This window comes from Emydura macquarii, unplaced genomic scaffold (genome assembly GCF_026122565.2).
Source record: "Emydura macquarii macquarii isolate MOO-44397 ecotype Brisbane River unplaced genomic scaffold, CSIRO-AGI_Emac_v2 contig_3477, whole genome shotgun sequence".
Classification (NCBI taxonomy): Eukaryota; Metazoa; Chordata; order Testudines; family Chelidae; genus Emydura; species Emydura macquarii.
The window spans coordinates 9,792,587-9,811,713 of record NW_027133614.1 but is presented as its reverse complement, the minus strand read 5'-3'; the positions used below and the strand labels follow the sequence as shown (position 1 = coordinate 9,811,713).

Genomic DNA, 19,127 nt, shown 5'->3' with positions numbered 1-19,127 from the left:
TCCTATGTATTTTGTACCCAGGTGTTCCATTCATTATCACCGTTCCACAAAGTTTCTGTGATACACATTATATCAATATAATCATTTAACACCAGGCAGTCAAGTTTATCCAGCTTAGTGTTTAGACTTCTAGCATTTGTATTCAAGCACTTATAAAATTTGTCAATATTTAGTGGTTTGCCTTCATGTAATGTAACTGACTGGGACTCTTTTTTTTTTTTTTTTTAAACTGTTTCTACAGTTCCTACCTGTACTTGATCAACCTCTATCCTCTCCTCTTTACTAGGAAATGGAGTATTACCATTAATGAATCCTTCTTCAGGGATGTGTGTGTCCAAACTGTGTGCTCCTCTGTACTTTTCTGTCTATCCCCTCCTACCCCTGCCCTGAGTTTAAAAACTCCTCTACGACCTTTTAATTTTACATGACAGCAATCTGGTTTCATTTTGGTTTAGGTGGAGCCCATCCTTCCGGTACAGGCTTCTTCTTTCCCAATAGATTCCCCAGCTCCTAATAAACCTAACTCCCTCCTCCACACATATTCATCTCATTCATGTACTGAGACCCTACAGTTCTGCCTGTCTAAGAGGCCCTGGGCAGGGAACTGGAAGCATTTTAGAGATACCATGGAAGTCCTGGACTTCAACATCTTTTACCTAGCAACCTAAAATTGGCCTCCAGGACCTCTCTGCTACCTTTCTCTATGTCATTGGAACCTATACATACCATGACCACCAGCTCCTCCCCAGCACCACACAAATCTATCTACAAGTCTTGAGAGGTCTGTAACCTTTGTAGCCAGCAGGCAATTCATCATGTGGTTCTCCCGGTCATCACAAACCCAACTATCTATATTTCTGATAATCAAATCCCACATTAATATTACCTGTCTCTGCCCAATAACAGGGATCCCCTCACCTAGAAATATATTCTCAGAGTGAGAGAATACCATGAAGTCATCTGGAAAGAGGATTCCAATTATGGGATCATTTCCCTCTGCTCTAGCTTGATGTTCTCCTTCCCAGAAACTTTTGTCTTCCTCAACAGCACAGAGGAGGATAACCAAACACATGTTTTCCACATGTAGGCCCAGATCCACAAACATTCTTAGCAGGGCCGTCCCTAGACCAAATGGTGCCCTAGGTGAGGAACATCTTTGGCACTCCCCACTCCGTTTGGTAAACTTTCAGAAAATCTGGAAGGTTCCACAAGATACTACAAAGGTCAAGAGCATTCTAGGAGATTAGTGAAAAATTAATCCACATGCGGAATACCTGAAATAAACATTTTACTTCAAACATTCTATTTTCCTTTTTATCACTAACAACAAAAACAACACCCTGAGTCCAGCACCCCCAAAGCCAGGCAGTCGCCTGGGTCATCTTCCGCTAAATCCATCCCTGGTTCTTAGGTACTTTTATCCAGACTTCATCACCCAAGATCCAATTTTAGGCAAGTAAGACCCAGTTTTAGGCTCCATTGTGATTCACAAGGCTCCCTAAACTCACTCATCACCTAAGTTTTAAGAGTAAAAGTTCCCTCTTCACCTAAGTTTCTGTTTCTGAGAATGTACACTGCTGCCTTCTTGTAGGTGCTTGGATGCTTATCTCCCACTTAAGCCTCAGAGCCATCCATAACCTTGGGGGAAGATAGGCATTCAGCCGCCTAAGTCATGACGGGGCCAGATCATGGTAGACGTACTCAAAGGCCACTGAGCGGAACAGGTCCCATTCTAAATCTGTTAGTAGTAGGACCAAAGGAGGTTGCCCAATTTATTACTTTTAGCCCAGTGGCTACAGCACTCACCTGGGATGTGGAAGAGCCATGTTCAATTCATAACTGTGTGTATAGTATATATTTAATTCTCTCTCTCAAATTTTAGTACCTGGCCTGAGTAATGGGCCAGGTGCTGAGAAGGTAAACTGGGGAGAAGGGGAGCAAAATCCTCCTATCACAGACCTGAGATATTGCTTCATCCCAGTGATGGAAGTGTCCTACAAAGTACACTTATGCAATCCCACATACGAAGTGTGTGGATAGCAAAGGATCTGTACAGTGCTGGATCTGAATCCCTAGCCTTCATGCACAGTTTACTTGGTGAAGGGAAGACACATCCATAACTCCTGCTCCTCTTCATTCCAGCACATGGTCACATCAGACCCCTATTGAAAAAGGAGACTGGATTTGGCCCTTAAACTGGGGAAACAACCGTAATATTTTCTTGTTTCCATCATGGCCACACTAATAAATTTACCCATTCTAAACAGGATGGGATCTGAATTGTTTATAAAAAATATGGCCACTTGTAAAGCTCCATTTTCTATTACAGAATCATAATATCTGAAACATGTGCAATGTTCAAATAATTTTTGTCCAAGAAACCATTTTAAAAAAAGTTATCAGACACTTTTTCACTTCCAGCTTCTCTATTAACCAGTACTTCAGTGACAACAGAAGGCCACAGTGAATAATCCGTGTCTTTTCTACTTTCCTTTATATTTTTACAGGACTATTACGTGGTTATTTTGTGTCCTACTGAGATGGATGCTCAAGTGCGAAGGGTGTTGCAAATTCCTATGTGGTCTCAAAGAGTTATTTATCTGCAAGGTTCAGCACTGAAAGATCAGGACCTGCTGCGAGCTAAGTAGGCAAAAACTGACTAATATTTGTATTGGTCTTTTATTTGTTTCAACTCATGCTTCTTAAATAAGGTTTAAATAACATTCTGAGCCAGATTATAAGACAACTGTGTGGATAGAAGAGTAACATGAGTAAATATTTTGCATAACACAGATTTCATACTAGCTGTTTTTTTTTTTCTAATGCCAAATACTTGTAATCTAATTACTTTTCTGGACGAAAAAAAGTGGTTTTTCGTCATTTGGTCCTTTTGTCTCAATTTTAAAAGAAGCATTAAAAACAATTCAGAAGTAAATCAAAACAATTTCTTCTCATGGCAAAATGATTCACCAGCCGATGCACTATCTTGTGGCGAAGACTGCCATTGCAGGGTTTGCTCTCTCCATAGTCTTGCCAACCAGTCATCTTGGTATTCGGGTGGTACCCTTAATTTTGGATTTAACCTTCTGCCCAGGACACATGTAGTCTCACTCCTTTTGGGATAAACCAGAGTTTAAACTCAGTAGTGCCTTGCACTTGGCTCAGGTCAGTTGCTCAAGTACAGGCCCAGTAATGCTTCTGGTCTTTGTATCTCGGGTCAGCGAGGCTGTAGGGTAATCCTGTCCCTCACTCTACCTTGGATTCCAGTCCAGGGATACTGAAGCAAGTGGTTAAGTTCTGTCTTGTCAGAACTCTTGCTTTTTCCCTGGATTACTGTGTATGTCTGCCCACGTTCTCCTCAGGGGACTCGCATTCTTGGCTGGGTTCTCCTCAGGGGACTCGCATTCTTGGCTGGGTTCTACTGTGGGATCAAGCGCCTGCTCCCAGTTCCTAACTTGAAGGAAAAAAATCTAAACTAACAGAAATAAAGAGCAGCACAATCCCTCCAGAGTTCTTCAGCCATCTGTATTAATTCTCTGTGTTGAAATGAAACCTTTTTTTGTTTTGTGTGGTGTTCCTATACCCCATCATATTTGTAAAGATAAACATTGGATATTGGAAAGCTGATAAGTGGTTTTAGAATTTTCCTGATGATGGTAAGATTCTGTGGTGATTCTCTGGACCAACTGAGGTAAAAAGAAAGGAAGCAAAAACAAATATTCCCCTTCACATCCTGCATCCATTCACCTCATTCCATGCAACCTTTACACTGTGAGCAACTTGCTTTAACTTGTTGTGACAAAGTTCTGAGCAATAGTAACTGTTCCAGCATTCTGATCACTGTATCACCAATTAGTTGCATGGGAGTAAACTTGATAATGATAGCTGTGCCTAACTGATAGACTGGGAATGGGCTGGAGAGAGCTACAAGGCTAATTATTCCATCAGCTCAGAAAGTAGAAAAGGCATAGGAAGGAAGTGCCACAGGGGAGAGATGGCAAGAGAGCTAGAGAAGCAGGTTCTCAGAGTTAGTCCCACGAGACGGAGAGATCTTCTTCTCCTATCTGTGGCCTAAGCAGCTGCTGTTATTTATGAGGTGCTTCACAATGTTGTTAAGGTGGCAGGGAAACACTGTAAACACCACAGGTGGTGTTTACAAAGAGAGATTCTCCAAGTGGTCTCTATGAGCACTTGGAGGAAGATAGGGAGTGGAAGGTGTACTCTGTTACACAAGTCCACTCTGCCTCCATGCTCTTCTCATTCAAGATCTTCCTTACAACCAATGTCTATAGCAAGGCCTATAAACCTAGTCTTTCCCTCCAGGAAGGGTTAACTGACACACACATGAATCAGACAAAAATTGTGGAAACATCAAGACACATAGTATAGGTCACTGCATATTCATTATTTGTTGCATCCCATCTCCATTCCTTCCCATTTATAGAATGTTCATGCATTATTATACCTAACCTAGGTAGGCATTTCTAAACTGATTGGTAGTACCGTCCGAGAGACAAAACCTTTTTTATTTTAAGTTTAAACTTGATCTGAATTTAATGGATTATTATAGGACTGGTATCAAATTTGTTCGGAGTCTTGAGATGAATATCTTCTCAAATTTCTATTTCTGATAGAGAGCTAATCTTGGATATGTTTAAAAGAAGAAAAATAAAAGGTTTGTTCAGAGAGACGATTGTGCCAAAAAAGATCTAAAAGTTGCCATTTTTTGCTTTCCCACTGAACTTGATAAAAGATTCTATAGTGAAATTTAGTTGGTATTTGTTCTACACCTTAGGAGGTGAAAAAGAATCAAAATGCTGTTCTCTAAGGATAATCATATGCAGTTATCCATAATAACTTGAAGCCAGTCAACTGTAGAACTGTACTTTTTCCTGCAGAACATGTAATTGAATGTACCCATCAAAGAAAAATTTAACATGGCCTAAGGGAAGAAGCATGGTGGGAGCTTAATAGAACATTTACTATGAAATATAACCCAATAACTAAGAGTTTCCTACATTTAAGTTCTTTTTATTAAAAATAAAATGTACTGAAAAAATAACAGACAGTTGGTAAATTTCTCCAGTATATAAAATATTAGGTAGCTGTTTGGTTACTACTAAAAAAATCTGGTTGTCTACCAATTTATATACATATTACACACCAACTATGTTAAAAGAAATTAAGGTTACAAAGTCAAGAATTCAAATATCAGGGTAACACCAAAATTAAATCTGCAGGGAACAGAGCCCTGAGCATTCTTGGGCTCACATACCTCCCTTCCTGCACTCTCCTACTGCCCTCTGCCCTCACTATCTCACACAGGGTAACACCAAAATTAAGGTTGCTGTGTAACCTTAATCCAGTCTCCTTCTGCACATGCATTATGATACAGTCTTTAATTACATGATCACATACCATTATTTCCATGGGACACCTGTCTCATTCAGTGCACAGAATGGATGGTGGTCAATTAATGAGCAGTTACGCAATATTTTGTTTTATCATCAATGTTCAATGCATGGCCCCATGTCTTATTTACTGAAAAGCAAACCCTGCTCTTAAGACAATATTATTTATTTCTTCCTGGACTTTTCTATGGTGCTCATCATTATATTATCTGAGTGCTTCACAAGCATTCATCTATCTTCACAAAACCTATGTGATGTGAGGGGATGGTGGTATTCCAATTTTACAAGTGGGGAGGTGAGGATCAGAAAAATTAAAGGTCAAAAGTAGCCAGTAATTTTGGGTGTCCAATTTAAGATTCCTTGAACCTGATTTTTCAGAGTTCTTAGAATTATATAGAATTTTAAATATTCAAGCATGGCTCCCCCATTGCTGTTGCAGTTATGAGTGTTCAGCACTTCTGCAAATCAGTACCCAGTATCTGCAGGATAGCATTCAACTGTGTTAACTTTGAGACCTTCCTTTTTCTTTCTGCAATTCCTTGCCTCATTCAGTACACAACTTACACGTTCAGCAACAATGAGGCAGGCTCGTAGACAGACAGACTCCTTCACTACAAAACCCGATTCATCCCCAGAGCAGGTCCATCCTGTGCACTGAGAAAGGCAGGGGTTGTGTGGAAAAAGTGTAATTTTACTGTAATATAATGCATAGGCACAGAGGGACAAATCAATGTTGGATAGGCAGAGATATGGTCTCCCTTCAAAACACTCATAATATTCAAAAACAGCATTGTTTGCTCTGCAGCCATGTTACCAGGATGGACAAAAACAACCCAGCACACCATACTCTCAGATTGTGCATTGATGCCAAAGAGATGCACAACCTAATCTTACCTGGGGCACTCATGTGGCTGCTCCAGAAATTCATCGATTCACAAGAGTAAGCCAGATGTGGGAACTTCACTACATGACGCCTGGTGTGATACCATCAATAATGGTCATTCTGGCTGGTGCAGTGGTCCTCAACAGACTATATTTAAGGCAATCTTACTTCTGGCATCACCTAACTTTTGAGTGCTTGATTTTGCAACTTTAATAAAATGTTCTATTTACTTTGTTGTGTGTGTAATTTCCTAGGTTTTTAAAAAGGCAAACAGAATTCAGAAATTCCATCATGTGCCATCATGTTAACACACATGGTTCATCAGCAGGGTTGGAACCTTTATATCCATCACACAGTACTCTGCCACTTGCATTAATGTAGTAACTGATAGCAATAATAAGCTGTCATCCTCTGTACAGACCCAGCACTAGAGGGGGAGACACACACTTTGCTACTGTCTTTCACAAATATTTGCTGACACCAGAGAACTGGTGAGACTCTTGGGTTATATTTCAAGCTCTGGAAGGGAATGCAGTCCTGTGAGCACATAGTTTGGAAAATTTCAGTCCAACGGCTAATGTTTTGCAAAGTTGTAAGCAACTGAGAATGAGGTCTTCAAATCATGTCTGACCAAGGTGATTGCATTCTGTAATGAGATGACTGGCTCTGTGGATGTGGGGAAAGCGGTGGACGTGATATACCTTGATTTTAGAAAAGCTTTTGATAGTCTCCCATTGTATTTTTGCCAGTGAGTTAAAGTAGTGTGGGTTGGATGAATTGACTATAAGGTGAATAGAAAGCTGGCTAGATCATCGGGTTCAACAGGTAGTGATCAACGTCTTGACGTCGAGTTGGCATCTGGTATCAAATGAAGTGCCCCAGGAGTTGATCCTGAGGCAAGTTTTCTTCAACATCTTCATTATTATTTGGATGATGAGGTGGATTGCACCCTCAGCAAGTTCACAGATGACAGTAAGCTGTGGGGAGTGGTGGATACACTGGAGGGTTGGGATAGGATACAGACAAATTGGAGGAGTGGGCCAAAAGAAATCTGATAAGGTTCAACAAGGACAAGTGAAGAATCCCATGCATTGCTACAGACTGGGGACTGACTGGTTAGGCAGCAGTTTTGAAGAAAAGTACCTGGGGGTTACAGGGGACAAGAAGCTTGATATGAGTCACCAGCATGCCCTTCTTGCCAAGAAGGCTAACGGCATATTGGGCTTCATTAATAGGAGCATTGCCAGTAGATTGAGGGAAGTGTTTATTCCCCTCTATGTGGCACTGGTGAGGCCACATTTGGAGTATTGTGTCCAGTTTTGGGCCCCCCACTACAGAAAGGATGTGGACAAAGTGGAGAGAATCCAGCAGAGGGCAATAAAAATGATTATGGGGCTGAGGCACATGATTTCTGAGGGAACTGGGTTTATTTCGTTTGCAGAAGAGAAGAGTGAGAGGGGATTTGATAGCATCCTTCAACTGCCAGAAGGAGGGGTTTCAAAGAGGATTGAGCTAGGCTGTTCTCAGTGGTGGCAGATGGTAGAAGAAGCAGCAATGGTCTCAAATTGCAGTGGGAGAGGTCTAGGTCAGATATAAGGAAAAAGTTTTTCACTTCAAGGGTTGTAAAGCACTGGAATGGGTTACCTAGGGAGGTGGTGGAATCTCCATCCTTTGAGGTTTTTAAGGCCCAGCTTGAAAAAACCCTGGCTGAGGTGATTTAATTGGGGTCGGACCTGTTTAGAGCAGGGGGTTGGACTAGATGACCTTCTGAGGTCCTTCCTAACCCTAATCTTCCATGATTTAATGAATGGGAAGTATTAGACAAAAAAAAAAATAATACACAATGCCACCAGCCCTGCCTATAATTCTAGCATCTCTGTATTGAACATGGAATTTCAATGTGTGACTGGCCTATGAAATCTAGTGTTCATGTACCTTAGAATTAGAACATCTTGAATACTATAGAAATCTTCACTCAATAGTCTTCACTGCTATTCAGTTACACAGCTGCTCTTTGTAAATTCAATAACATTCTCTGCAATTAATTTTTAGTTGCAAAAATGTCTGAGGAATATTTGCATAAATGAAGTGAAAATACTCTGGTTCATGCATGCTTTGCTATTCATTATTATGACTTAAGTGACCATCCCAGGAACAACCAGTAGCAAATAGTGAATTGTTCTCAAACAGCCCATAGGCTGAAAATTGTTCATTCATATAATACAATGAGAAAGTTGTCAGATTTGTTCATAAAACATAATTCAACCAGTTCCCTCTGAATGCCTATTTTGAGTAGTTAAGTGGGATTTGAAATGGGGCATAAATTTTGTTCTGGCTGTAGGCTCAAGGATGAATTTTGTCCATTGAGCAGCAGTCTTTAATGGACAGCAATCCTGTGTTAAATAGCAAATACAATTGGATATTGACATTAGATTAACATTTCACCAGCAATAACGTGATCTTATCACATTTCATATTTTAAGATGCACTAGGAAAAAAATAATGCCATTATGTAACTGCAGTGCAATGAGAAATGGAAAGAGTCTAATACAATTCAATTAATTTGATATATTCTCACTCACTGAAGAACCATTTACCATCCACAGAAATGTAACAAGTTTATTATACAACTTGTACAGATATGTAAACAGACAATATTTAGGCATGTTCCTGGATTTTAAATTATGACTTTTGGGACCAGACCAGCAAACACTTATGCATATATTTAACTTTGTGTATGCGAGTAATGCTACTGAAAGCATCCTGTAATGTAATTTTGTAAAATCCAAGAAAATGACGAGACTACTCGTATTAGTAAAATTAAAACACATGAATAAGTGCTTGTAGAACTGGGGTCTTGCTTTGCAATGATATAATTATCAACAACAAAGCTTGACTGAGTAAGTATCCCAGCCCTAGATTTGTAAAAAAATGTCACATGCCAAATTCTGCTCTGTTTTACTTGTTGAAGCCCATGGATATTAATGGGGATGCACATGAGATGAAGCAAAATTTGCCCAAATTTCTATCCTCTCAAAACTATTTAAAGGTCTAAGTCATGAGACTTGCTTTCAATTTCCCAGCTTTGCCATAGATTCATTGTGTGACCACAGGCAAATCACAATCTCTCTGTGCCTCAGTTTTACCATCTTTAAAATGGAGATATTATTTTACTCCTCTTTAAAGTGCTTTGAGATAAGTGGAGTAGATGTACTATAGAAGTACTATCAGTACAACATGAATGTTTCACAGACATTCTTACTGATAGGCATAATATGCCTAAGGTAGAAAACTGAGTTATGTACAGAAAGGCGTCCTGATGTACATGAAAGTGTTGTTTAAAGGGACATGACAATGAACATTCTGAATGATTGCACACATCCCCTTTTGTACTCTTGGTACCCTAAGGTATTTTACAAAGTACTGAGTTTGGGTCCAATACTGCAGCCTTTATTCAGGTACAACTCCCATTGATATCAGTGAAAGCTGTATTACAAGACCAGAACCATAGTTACCGAGAGGGACTATGTGGGCAAACATGGGAACAGCTGACATTCAGAAAATATGATCTAGAACTTTGGTCCAATATAGTTCTAGGGATAAAGCTAGCATTAAGTGTTAGAAATATAAATTCATAGCAAGGATTTCTGTACACTTAGATTGCTGTCAGAGAGAACATGGTGGCTTAAATATAAATATATAATATTAGATAGTTTTTGCTTTCTCCTTTTGCTTTTAGGATGGATGATGCTGAGGCCTGTTTCATTCTGAGTAGCCGGTGTGAAGTGGACAGGACGGCAGCTGTAAGTTCTTTAGAAATACTTCTAAGAATCCTGTGTATGCTGTTCATGCTGTTATTAGTACTATGGAGCTCCATGCAGGAGTAGATATCCACCCTTCTGGATCTGACTGGAGGACTGGAGGGGGCTTATTCTTGTGGGAGGCTTATTCTTTGTAAATTACTATTTGTATTATCGTAGGACATTGGAGCCCCACAAGACCTCATTTTGTTAGGTGCTGCACAAACATGGAACAAAAAGACTAATCTCTTTGGGGCAGAGATTAAGGAAACTAGGGATAATGTTATAGTTCTTCAATTTACAAATACATCTTAGATGTATAGGGTGAAATCCTGGCCTCTTTAAAGTCTATGGCAATGGACTTCAATGGGAACAGGATTGCATGTTTATAACATAGGATTTAATAGTACATCTCTCATACAGTTTTACATAAATTACTCTTTCCTCAGTAAGCAAAGTTGTACAAACAAAAGGTACGGTCAGATTTATACATGTTTTTATTAACAAGTACATTGAGAGAATTAGAGAGTTTTAAAATCCTGGTACACAACATAAAACTCATTTTTCATGCAGTGCAAAATACATTGCTGTGAATCTTTTTTCCAGTTTTGTGTTAGAGTATAAACATATAAAGTGTGAGAGATCTGAAATCTACTGATTCTTTGTAGTTACATAGGCTGAAATCAATAAATCTTAATTCACAAGAGTAGTTTCTCGTCATGCAGGAGATAGTATTGAAGTCATTGGGACTATTTGTAATGTTTGAGCTAGAAACCCAAGTCTAAGAGTTATATTCATCCAGTCAGGAAAAAGACATATCATATTACTTTTGCTTCCACTCAAAACAACTCTCAAATTAAACACTCACTGTGAACTGCTTCCAAACAAGCTCCAAACTAAGACTTATATATAGAAATTATTGTGTTTAATTGTAAATAACTACTGAATGTGACGAAATGTGGTCAATTCACAAACAAAAGAGGCTGGATTCTTTGAATAAATCATTCATTATGATTTGTCTGGTAACAACTGTCAGTAATGTGAACTACATGTCCACAAAGGGAGATGACTGATAATTTAAATAGATCCAGAATCCCACAAATCTGAAGAAAACACGATCCCCTGAAATGGAATATATGCTCCCTCAGTCGCATATTTTAGCTTGGCAATTGTTCATTTGCACTAAGACACCTTAGAAGGTATTTAAATATGCTGTAAAAATATGTCAAAGCAAAACAGAGGACCAGGTTCTCAGTTGGTGTAAGTGGGCATGACTGCATTGACCTCAGCAAGAATGTGAGAATCTGGATCTAGGTGCCAGATCAAGACACTGCCAGAACTGATGTCATCATCAAACATTTGATACCACCAAAAAGGGTCATGATAGTAAGTCACAAAATTTTGAAAACAGCAGCAAAAGTTAATGGGCAGGACAACCAAACAGCACTTTTCAAGTAGAGCAGGAACTCAGGATTTGCCATGCTGCAGTAACTGAGGTGGTAGGGTGTCTCCTGTCCTAAGTACAGGAAGAGATTATCATTACTACAAGTACCTGAGTAAATTCATAATTGTTGAGTTGTTAATGGTACCTTCTATTGATAGCATCCAAAACATACTAGTAACCAAGATGTCAATTATTTACCCACCAGATCCAGAATAATTTAAACTACAACATCAAGAGTTTATCATACTTGACATTTCTATGGAATTGTTCATCTTCAAACCACTTTGCAAATAGAGGGTTTGATTCACCCCTGCTAGTGCAGGAGATTGCAGATTGAACCATTCTACAACAGTAGAGGCAGCTACACTCCAGGAGAGATTCACCTTGATGAATGAAAAGCAGTGCTTGTCTTATCTTCCCCAGAGTTTATATCAGGAAAGGACAGCTTTAGACTATATTCAGTACTCCAAAGGAGGCTGTCTGAGGGAACATGCTGAATCAGCACATCTACTGGCCCTCTAGCCGTACATGCACCCCAGCCAGCACTGCCCACTTTTGGGTTGCAGATGCATCCTGGAGTGTTGGAACCTCTCCAAGCAGACTTTATGCCAATAGGGACACTGTGTCCTGGGCGACATCAATGCAACTGGTAACTTGTGAGGCTGAGTTAAGCTAATAAACTAATTTAGCCTCACAAGCATTGTGAGGTGTAAGTAAGAGATTATTCTTATTTGTTGCAGATGAGGAAATGAGATAAAGCAACATGCCAAAAGCAGAATAAGTTAGGGTCAGGCCTGGGACGACAATCTCCATTTCGTGCTCACAGCACTAGCTATGCCACCCCCAGTAGAGATAGCTAACACTGATTTACAAAATATATTAAGAGCAACCAGCATTCAAAAAGACAAATACCGTTAAAGGAATGTTCCTAATACTTTTACTATCTGGGATCCAAATGCCTTGTTGGAACACTGGCTAGATCACAGCTAACACGGTGGTTAATGGCAGATGTTGTGTCTCCCTTCACACTGAGCACTGACAAAAGGGCATTAATTGTGCTCCCTTTTCTTGTTACCTTGAATGTTATACATATTGCTTATGTTGTTTTAAAGCCTCTTTCTCCCCTATAACCAGTGCCTATGGGGAAGGGCCTTGTCGTGGCGGCACTGCTTATACCAACGCTTCCCCCTTTTGGTGGTAGTACTCACTATGTGTATTGCTTAGTCCCACCCCCAGAGATAGTCCTTCAGTAGAATTGCCCTGCTCTTGAGTTCAATTCCTGCCCTTAAATTGGGCTGACCAACTCTGACTATGAAACTCGCCTACTGGGATTCTTGCCTTTATTCTGCCTGCCCCCTCAAAGAGTTTTCTTGATCAATGTTCACTTGAAGCAACATTTTTCTTCCATCTTAGATTGTGGGCCTGATTCTATACTGACTTGCACCTTTTGAAGATGTTTGTGACTGTGCAAAGTGTCACTACCATTCTTATTTGGTAGCAGTTTTGCATGGATGTCAATGTCTATTTGAAGTGCATGGCCCATAGAGTCTCTCTCCCTTTTCTCCTCAAATACACTCAAATTTAGCCTTTCCATTCCCCCCACCCTCAAACACACACACACAGTTCATATAAGGGAGGAAAGGTAAAGAACAACATTGGTTGGTGGAAGGACAGGAGGGAAGGACAGCAGGAGAGCGAAGGATAAAGTATGTAGAGGGGATATGAGAACAGAAATTAGGCAGCTGAGTATCAGAAAGGAACTTAGTGACTAAGTTCTCTACAAGGATCACCACAAGGAGAACATTAAAAAAGGAGCTACAGCATGTAGTGGAATAACAAGGGTAGCAAAATGTTCTGCAGATGTTTAAATTTATATGGATTTTAATTTTTAAAGGTTTTCCTCTTTCTTTATGTAAAAGATCTATCGGTCTTTTAAATTTAGGATGAGATTTTTTTTATTTAATGTGGTCTAGTTTTTATTAATATCTGTCTTTAATAAAAAAGTATCACATTTTAATAAAAATGTCTTGTTTTCTATAAAAAAGCCTCCACTTACTATAGCTTCTGAAAGATAACTCTAAGCTACTGGGAGGAAATATTAAAACAAAGGAAATAAATGCAAAGAAAATACTTGGAATAATCTTGAGAAGAAAAGAGAAAATATATATATATGATTGATGTATACAACAAAAACTAACATTGGCCGGTATACGATCATGGGAAATTTTATCTAAATCACGAGATTAACACTGATGCATCAGAACTGGAATATTTTTTATAGTAAATCTAAGATACTTCATCTATTTAAGTATATTAAAAATGGGCAAGGAAAATATTGTGCATCTAACATATCATTATCAATTTAAAATTCCTTTAGAGGCAAATCCTTGTCCCTACACAAAACTCAAGTAAACAAGCTGCCTGTATAGCTGCTGTGCAAGGGGTTGGGAAAAAGGAATCCTCCTATTGAAAATGCAATGGCTGATGGCTGCCTTATCCTCCCCTCTACAAAAGATTAGCTAGGGGATCTGCAGCTATGTGGATTTTCCAGCCCTGGCCCATCTCTGCCTCCAAACCTTTCCCACATATTGGGGTGTGAAACAATCTCCTCACATCCAGACATCCATTTTGCTGCTTTCAAGGCCTTCTGTGACCATGGCAGTGGGTTAGAATGTCATTTCATTAATGAGACAAAATAGTAAGACCACAGATCATGCACAGCATGCAAAGTCACCTACTATAGGAAGAGGAATTAACTGAGCCTGCTAGGTAGCTTTGCAACCTAAAAGGGATGCTTACAATATAGTACATAGTGCTAAGGTGGAACTTCCATGATCAAGTTAAAACCAGACATTTATAAGGTAGCTGCACATGCAGTTTTTCAAAGCTCAGTTTTTCTTACATCTTCATGAGTATTAACTCAACACAAATACAAAATTTGAACAAATCTGCCTTACCTCCCGCAAAATGTCTGTTATGTCATTCTAGTAGTTCACAGAAAGAATACTTGGTATTGCCTCAATTGCCATTACAGTGGTGTGGTTTGAAGATATGAATTACACACTATTTCTGGACGAGATTTTTCCCTTGTGATCCAGTCTGAAAGCTTTTCTTACTGGTCACATTGTCAATGTAATTGAATGAAAAGAATGAATTACTCTTATAACACCAATTTCATGTCTAGGCAGGGCATTTCAAGCCACAGTATTGGTTTCTGTGCACTGCTCTCGGTTGTTTTTTGTTCTGAAATAAGTGAACATTTATATGTTTCTCTCAGGCTAAACATGTTGAAATTAGCAATATTTCATGAAATTGAATGTATGAATGCTTATTTTATGATGTGCAATAATGAAAGAATTCTTGCTGAGAGCAATTCATTCTTAAGGTATGAAAACTGGTTATGCACAATATATTAGATGTCTTGGAAATGTACTGGTATTCTTGGTCTGTAACTAAACTCTACCATTATCTTTGCACATTTTTATAGCTTCTCAAAAAGTGACTTAAGTTAGTTAATGTTAAATCCCACAGCAGACCTCCATATCTTATTTATTATTATTCAAATGCTGGGACTCAATAAAATGGTATTGTTTAACCAACAGGAGTATTATGATGTCCATGATCAGTTATTAGCGAATGAACATCATTTAACATAGCTCTGTTTTAGCAACATAGTTGTTCCACACAAACAAATGAGAAAACCCACCACATTTCTTAGCTTTCTGTAATATAGAACCAACAGAAAACAGTGTTTCAATACAGATATTTGATTAAAAATGAGTTAAAGTTGAAATTTTCTCATAGATTATTGGAAACAGATCGTCCAATAAGAAATAGATTTTATTATCTCCTGATAATTGGGGATTTTTACCTTTGGGTTTATTTTCCCAGATTGTAAGAAGCAACATTCAACTTCAGTGGGCTGTGGAAAGAATAATCCATATATTTTCTAGTTAAATCAAAAATGCAAAATTACCATCAAGTGCTATTAGACTCTGGCTGTATTTAAAATTTAGGGTCTCATAAAATATTTTTTTAATCATTAGCATCATCATTTTCCTTACAATGGCAGCTAAGGACATTTTATTTGTATACACTTTTCCCTTGAGCTAAAGCACTAAGTATGGTGGAGTAAGTATAACTGAAGGATACAGATATAAAATAAAGAACAATAACCAACTACAACAAGCAAATCAACAACTTGTGGTTGGCAAGGAAGAAATTGTGTAAGTGACTGCAGATGCACTTGTAGGGCAAGACAAAGAGGAAGGAGAACATGGGGGAGCAAGGCTGCTTCCTCATTCCCTTCCCACTCTAGAGAGACAGTATAGAATAGCTTCCATATGGTTAAGTGAAGGGAGGAAACTTTACATGGAGACATGATGCCCTCTTCCATGCCCTTCCAAACTCCAATCCACAGGGAGAGGCTCATCTCTGTACAAGGAAACAGATTAGCATGGGATTTTACTTATTATGAAGGACTGTCAACATTTAGGATAAATGTAGACTTTTTTCTTTAATTTCCATGTTTATAAGGGATCTGTTTATTTTTCCTCTGCTGTAGTCTCCATTAATTGCTTCTTTCCACTTTGAGTTTATTACTGGCACTCAGATACCACAATGATGGGGGCCATACAAGTGATTACTTAGATTAGTTTTCCATACAAAACTAAATGGCAACCTGGCACTGTGCATATCCGCATCGCACAGTATAGCTCCATAAAATACATAAATGTACACATCAGCCAGCTGGTGTTATATCATCTTAAAATGACTTATCTGAAATGGAGTCAGATTGCTCAGTAGCTAGGAGGGCTTTTTTTACATTTGATTTAACAAAAGGATTACTTGTATTCCCTTGTCATTACATTGTATTTCCTATTTTATTCTAGGATCATCAAGCCATTTTAAGAGCGTGGGCAGTTAAAGACTTTGCTCCAAAATGTCCTTTATATGTCCAAATATTAAAACCTGAAAATAAATTCCACATCAAGTTTGCAGGTAAGCATCAGATTTCAGTGACTGTTAAAAGTTAGTCAGCATTCTCTGGAAGGTTGCTTAGTCTGTAAACATTGTACAGCTTGCCCCTACCCAAAGTCAGATAGGACACACAGATATATTTCCCCTTGCTACCATGTATGGAGTTGCAGCCCTGGAATCGATATTAACAAACTGTAATGAAGCAGACTGAAGCTGTTGGAAGGACTGGTCTGTACCTTCTTCATGTGTCAGAAAAAACAGGTAGATACAAAGCATCAGTCTCAGGAACATAACAGAAAAATATTGGTCACTTTATATCAAGGTTCCATTCATAAATATTTTATAATGAATCAATAAATGATTAATAGACGTTTTAATAAATGAATTATCCATTGTAAGCTTGCTGGTAGCAATGGCTTCGAACCATTTATAGCACCTTCTACTGATGTACTTATGAATAGGGTTGGTTGTGGAAAAAATTTCCCCTCAAAGTTTTTAGATTGCAAAAATATGTAATTACATTTACTTTGTAAATATTTTGAAATTAATTAAATTGTTTTAAAATTTTGAAAAGAAGGAATGTGTTTACTTTTGAAATGAGGATTCTAACTGAATTTTCTCATTTTGAATTTTCCATTCAGCAAATGTCTATTTTGACAGAATTTTTCAATGTGAGCAAAGCCTAATGTGGCCTAAATGGAGTTCTGCAGTGACAGAACATCATATCTTAGAGGAAATGTTGAACCTCACATTTCTAAAAGACACACTGTTTGGCAAACTGAGAAATGCCATTGATGGACCCTGAAGAGAGTCCTGTTCAAACTTCTTGGCCAGAAACATTGTGGATGAGACATGAATACATATTTATTTAAAGATGAAGTGGAAAGGTTTGACAAGATCAAACTTGATACCTAACTTGGTGAAAGATTAAAGTAGTGGTAGACATTGGCAAGTTTCTCAGTTAGATCATTGATAAAATAATATCAGTTCAAGTGGATATAATGACATGAAGACAAAGGACAGGGAAGGACAGTAAATGACTTATTTATAACATATTAGACACTAATATTAAATGTAAAATGCATCTGGGTGCATATTAATATGCTACCTATAGTGTCCTACTACTAATCTGAAGCACTAATAAGAACAACATGAGAAAACTAACTGCTCTTGTTCTGAGTGAGAGAGAGAAAAATGCTAATTTTTGCAATTCATGTACGTACCTCCTGTAGTCTTCACCACTTTCACACTGATGAATGCATCTTACCTAACTTCATGTTAATTTTGTCCCACTTAATAGTTTTATGGAAATTACCACAGTTTCCTTAAAAGTATGCACAATGTGTCTATATTGATCAGACAAACAAATACACACACACACACACACCCCTCTATAAAGGATCTGTATGCATGCATGCATTATACCCCTCAAAATATTTGTAAACTATTTCTCTACCAGTATAGGTAAACACCTTTGTCAGTTTGGGAATTCCCTTATAGTGCAGGAAAAATATTTATCTATGCTTATGAAACTATTTTTGTGTGTAAATGTTTCATTTTTCAAAAGCAAAAATAAAGCTCTCCCTTCCCTCTCTATAGTGATATGAAAGTTCAATTTCCACTAAGCAAAAATCAGTATTTTGAGATTTGAAAAGACTGCTGTTTCATGCAAAATGCACAAAAGCTCTATGGGAGAAAATTATTCTATTTCGTCATTCTAGAAATCTGATGAAAAGCAAATTGTGCCACCTACACAATTATATATGCAGCAAAAACAATTTAAGGGCACTAGTTAAAGCTGTTAAAAAGTTCCTGATTTTTGCTCTATACTGAAGGAACGGAAAATCATAAACACTAACATTACATCTTTTATATACTTGGCAACGATAACTATCTGACTACAATACAGGTAATAAGACTTACTCATGATGACAAGAAAAGAATGGTATTATCATCTATTATCTTTTACTTGTCACTTAGTTGTGTGATTTGTTGTTTCTGATGGCATTTCCTCTATGATACTTCTACTTTTCCTTATGTGCTGTGTGGGTAGAAACTTATAAACTCATGACCGGAAAGGGTAAACTTGCAGAACAGTCTCCACAACTCCTGTCTAAGCCAAATCTCATACTGATAATTTAAACAATCATCTCAGAATCCAAATGTCTGTTGTGCTGCCAATTTCTAAACTTAAACTGATGCAATAACTTTTATATTTTGTAGGCCCTGAACTGGGCAGAAGGATCCAATCTTTTCTGAACCACTTAAACCAATCTCTAACATTTACCATACAAAAAAAAGTGCTATATGACTTTAAATTTATGCAGTACCTTTTCTCAGGAGAATTTATGAGCTATGCACAGGGATCCACCTCATGTGAAACACAGCAGCTCTAATTCCAGATAGCCACATTGCACAACAGTTTAGAAATACAGAATTCAGTGTCATTTTACAAGGTCAATTTAAGCTCAATAGTTTAAACACAACATAATTATTATATTACTTTGAATGTGGCCAGGTCACCAACCTAACATCACCAACCATATAAAGAACACCCATAGATCATTATTTACAACATACTGTCAGGTCCTTGGTTTTATGTCTCATTC

General features: G+C 38.1%; 1 protein-coding gene across 4 annotated transcripts in view; it reads left to right on the top strand.

Moving 5' to 3' along the window:
• KCNT2 (potassium sodium-activated channel subfamily T member 2) overlaps nucleotides 1–19,127 on the top strand; it is a 245,565-nt gene that overhangs the window by 133,718 nt on the left and 92,720 nt on the right. For all 4 annotated transcript variants that reach the window (XM_067535158.1, XM_067535157.1, XM_067535156.1 and 1 more), the window contains 3 exons: nucleotides 2,508–2,644; nucleotides 10,034–10,097; nucleotides 16,431–16,539. In XM_067535158.1, coding sequence (XP_067391259.1) covers nucleotides 2,508–2,644; nucleotides 10,034–10,097; nucleotides 16,431–16,539 — 310 coding nt within the window. The remainder of the gene's footprint in view (nucleotides 1–2,507; nucleotides 2,645–10,033; nucleotides 10,098–16,430; nucleotides 16,540–19,127) is intronic.